A 4,757-nucleotide genomic window follows, 5' to 3' on the forward strand; every position below is an offset into this window, starting at 1 on the left:
AAGTCAACCATGGTTAAACTTATGACTAAAATTTACCCAAACGCAAACGTAAATCAATATATGATGTATAGCTATTTTAAAAGTTAATCGTACAAACATTTGGTATTAAGATATACTGCTAACAACATACAATAAACTATGAATATTGCTTGGATTGTATATGACTATAGTATATAATGATTGATGGTTTTATAATTTCAAAAAAGCACAAGTATATCTATTGTAAGTGCGAACTGTTTTAATCTAATAAAAGAGGTTTAAATACCAGATATTGTCATTAATCTGTTAGCATTACCAAATTTGGCATTGCTATTATTCATCTATGAATAAAATAAAAACGTTAAAAGTAATGAAAGTGGTTTAAGATAACATAACCTACTAAATCATAGAAACATATTCGTATTCATAAGTGTAATAGAAAAGTAAAATCTAATGGGAAAATGACTGGGCAATTTTAAGCTGCTTTTGACTCTCGTGCAAGTCTTACTTTGCAAGTCCTCCAATTACGGTTAACATATTGATTGCAACCTGTGCACATTCTGGTTTTTTTCTTTGCAGCTGCAACGGCTTTCTTAATAGCACTAACCATTCTTTTCTTAGTTCCACTACCTTTGGTATGTATAGATGCAGGTGGATGGATATTTATTTCATCAGGAATGCTGCGTATTCCAAGCATCCGAATAATTTCTTCTTCATCATTATCAGATGATGTTTGGTTGGAACTGGCAAACTCCATTGCTGCCTGCTTCAACGTACGTGTTTTTTCAACAAACTCCAACAATTTCTCTTTGCTTCTTTTGAAATGATCCAAGCAGTATTCAATATTGTTGTATGCCTTTGTTAAAAGTTTAAAGGTGTCATCTTCTATTTCCATGGCAACATGTTTCATGGCAAACAAATGGCTGGAAATTGCATCCCTTCTCCATCTTCTTAGAATATACTGCTCTGGAATCTCTTCAATATGGTTGTTTTTCAATACAGCAAAAATATGACGACACAAAATGCCAGTACGTATGAAGTGATTGCATGAACATTTAACTTCTTTTTCAGGCAGCTTTAGTTCAACCTACATTGTATAATAAAAATAATGTATGTTAGTAACTGATTGAAGTAACATATTAGTTGGTGGTTATTGCATAATAATGAAAAAAATATATGTAATTTAAAAATAATTAGATATTATACTTGTATGATGACTAATGAAAAGCATTTAAACGATGAATATAACCTTGCATTTTATCTTCAACTGTTTGCTCTTATCCGTTTGTGTAATCATAACAACTTGCCACCCATCAATCTTTTCAACACTGTCGATAGAACAGTACTAGGCTGCTTTAAATATTTCCTTTTTGACCTCATAGAAAATCTTGTTTGTGTAAACCGCAGCTGCATGTTCTAGTAAGCCCCTTGGAAGCGTCATTTCATGCTTTGCATTTTTTGTATCATGTTCTAGTTTCTGTTGAGCATTTCATTGCTTTCCAATTGTGGTGTCGTAGTTCATCATGAAATAGATAAGCAAATTACCAGAGTTAGAGTATTTATTAAAAAATGAGTTCACGCTTTCAGACCTTGAAGTAGTTTTCATCAGACCGTGTAGTGGCATGTCTTTAAAATAGGCTGGACTCCAAAGTTTTCGATCCCTGTACATGTCTTTGAACCATCTTTTGTCCTGTAGTTTGAATTTTCTCATAATTAGTTTCCACCTTGATTCAAACACTTCAGGCTCGATATAGACATTCCATACAAGCTTTGTAAAACGCTTCCGAAAATCAGTGTTTTTCAAAAAATCGGCTGAAACCTAAAAAAAATAGAAATTTATTAGATTAACTATGAATAAATAATATGTATGCTAATCGTTATTAAAAATATGTAAAACTGTGTAAATCATTGTTGAATAAAACATGTTGCGTGCTAACTTAGGCCAAAATATACACACCTTGGCTTGTAGTTTTTTCATAATATGCCACATACATAAACGATGATTAGAATTAGGAAATATTGCTTCAACGGCCTGTAGAATTACTGGATCTTGGTCTGTTAACACTAATTGAGGGTGTTTCACATGTGCTTTCAAAAACGCTTCAAGCAACCAACGATAAGATTCTATTGACTCGTTGCTTAACAAACCTGCCCCAATGTTTATTGAACGTTTGTGGTTATCAATGGCTGTAAACGGCACAAAAATCATTCCATACCTGTATCAAAAAGGTAATTAAAAACAAATTCAATATTGATTACGAAGTCAAAAAAACATCTATATTCATACTTCAAAAAAAAATGTGTAATGAGTATAAGAGCATACTTATTTGTTCGGAATGTAGCATCAAATGATATCACATCTCCAAACTCCTTGTAATATAACTTATCGGTTTCATCCGCCCAAAACATTGCGTTTAACACACTATCAGCACACTTATACTCAAATGTGTAATTATGAAACTCATCTTTCCTCATGTACATTTTGTCAACAACCAGCTGTGCATCCTTGTCACCTATAATGTTTCCCACCTTCCTTCTGAAATTTTTATAATCAATTGCTTCAGGGCCAACGTTTTCATAACCTCCTTGCAAACTAGCTTGTAACTTGTGTGCCTTTGTTGCACCAATGTTAGATGTTGAAGAACGCACTATAAACTCCTTGTCTTTATAACTAAGTCGTCGTGCACGTTTGGAATACCGTCTTTCTTCTTTAGTCTCTAGGGGGTGGTTGTGATTCTCTTCAAAGTCGTATATTTTACAAGCATTAGTTTGCATATGTAACCTTTCAAACTTTATCAATGCCTTGCAGTCCGTAATTTTGAAGTTTGAGTTTCGTTTATTCCTTCCACTCCCCTCAGGATCCAAAGTGTCAGTTGATCTGTTAGGTATTTTACCCATTTTGTTGCACACTACATACCTTTTTTTAATGGTTTTGTCACCAAACCTCGTTACTGTATTTAACCTGACACCAAAACCTGCTTTATCTGCATATAATTTATACATTTCAACCGCCTCCTCTAATGATTGATATATAGCATCTACATCTGGCATAAAATCTTTAGGAACAATAGGTTTCCACAACTTGGTTTTCCCACCAGGCGAGTAACCAACATTACTATTGAATGATTCCTCTTCAGAATCAGTTCGATTTGTACCTGTTTTTTAAGACAACAAAAAACAATAATGCGACATGAAAAACCTAATATAAATTTCTATGAATTACGTATACATAAACTAAAGAACTTTATAATCATAATAAACGTATGTGAAACAGTAACCAGAGTTGAATTGTTTACATGTTTGAGTCGTATTAACGCATAATCACCAATGATTATCAAACATAATCAACATTGTATTAAACTTAAGAAAAAATCACCAACGAGGGACTCATGTACAACGATATGTGATATAAACCATCATTACGTAATTAATACATGCAACGTATATGACTAATCATAAACAAATATGTACTCGGTCTTATTCAACATATACAAAAATTCAACAACTATTGAAAAACACGATCTGTAATTACAAGATATTGACATTGTTTTCATTAGTTACCTTCACTAGCATAATCAGAGATAGGATTTCTTCCGTCGAATTGATCATCAGACTTATAGAAATCGTCGTCGTCATATTCATTACAGTTGACGTCTTCTTCGCCATATTGATCATCATGTTCTGTATCATCGCTACTGTAATCAAAACAGTCCGACATCGATATTGATTTGAATCACGAATGGTATACTGCGTTGTTATCTTCAAACGTAAATGATTAACAATATACAACATTCGACTGAAAATCCGATTGCTATACTCGATTGCTATACACGAATGGTCCCTGGACATTGTATCTTCAATTCAATATCTCATTGAGCGATAACTATGGAATATCCCTTAATTATAGGAAAATATTAATGGATAATATATTGATTATTAATTGTATTATATTAATTAAAAAATAGATTAAATACAAATTTACTTAAATACCCTAATAAAATGATTGGCTGATAATTGTTCTCACGTTCTCAACCTTTTAGACGTTCTCATTTGATCCTACTCATATATATATATATATATATATATGGTTAGGTTCATTTGAGACCACCTATATTTTGTGAGACCGTGAGAACCATTTTTTTATTTTTATTTTTATTTTTTTTATTTTTTTTTATTTTGTTTAGTTAATTCATGTTCCGAAAATAATATTTAAAAAAAGAATTTTTTGTTTTTTCCATTTATTTTGCATTTTAAAATTATTTTTAGAATATGTACAGTGTAATATTCTATTTAGAATATTTCATGTATTTTTCAAAAAAAATAGAATTTTTTTTTTATTTTTTAAATTTTTTTTAGTTAATTCAAGTTCCGAAAATAATATTTAAAAAAAGAATTTTTAGATTTTTCCATTTATATTGCATTTTAAAATTATTTTTTAGAATATGTCAATGTAATATTCTATTTAGAATATTTCACGTATTTTTCAAAAAAAAAAACGGAATTTTTTTTATTTTATTTTATTTTTATATATTTTTATATATTTTTATATTTTTTTTAGTTAATTCAAGTTCCGAAAATAATATTTTAAAAAAGAATTTTTAGATTTTTCAATTTATTTTGCATTTTAAAATTATTTTTAGATTTGGTATCACAGTCTCACAAAATTAGAATGGTATCAAATGAACCTGAACCTATATATATAATAGAATAAAAGTAAGAATAAAACCAATTACAATTAAAATCGAGTGAAGATGGGCGCTTGGTTTCTAAGTATAAAA

The 4,757-nt window shown here is 30.2% G+C and overlaps 1 protein-coding gene across 1 annotated transcript; it reads right to left on the minus strand.

The window, feature by feature from the left end:
• Positions 1–454: 454 nt before the first annotated feature.
• On the minus strand, positions 455–3,697 carry LOC145007378 (protein FAR1-RELATED SEQUENCE 5-like). The gene is made up of 6 exons (XM_078966326.1): positions 3,541–3,697; positions 2,303–3,134; positions 1,937–2,195; positions 1,569–1,798; positions 1,229–1,307; positions 455–1,066 (listed from the first exon to the last, which is right to left on the minus strand). The coding sequence occupies exons 1-6, from the start codon at positions 3,695–3,697 to the stop codon at positions 455–457; spliced, it is 2,169 nt and encodes a 722-aa protein (XP_078822452.1).
• Positions 3,698–4,757: the final 1,060 nt, after the last annotated feature.

The sequence above is a fragment of the Lactuca saligna genome, chromosome 1 (genome assembly GCF_052625555.1).
Source record: "Lactuca saligna cultivar CGN05327 chromosome 1, ASM5262555v1, whole genome shotgun sequence".
Taxonomy (NCBI): Eukaryota; Viridiplantae; Streptophyta; class Magnoliopsida; order Asterales; family Asteraceae; genus Lactuca; species Lactuca saligna.

Coding starts and splice junctions, on each gene's coding strand:
- LOC145007378 (XM_078966326.1), bottom strand. CDS start 3,697: ATGTCGGACTGTTTTGATTACAGTAGCGATGATACAGAACATGATGAT. Junction 3,135..3,540: donor CTCTGATTATGCTAGTGAAG/GTAACTAATGAA, acceptor CTTAAAAAACAG/GTACAAATCGAACTGATTCT. Junction 2,196..2,302: donor GCTACATTCCGAACAAATAA/GTATGCTCTTAT, acceptor TTTTTGATACAG/GTATGGAATGATTTTTGTGC.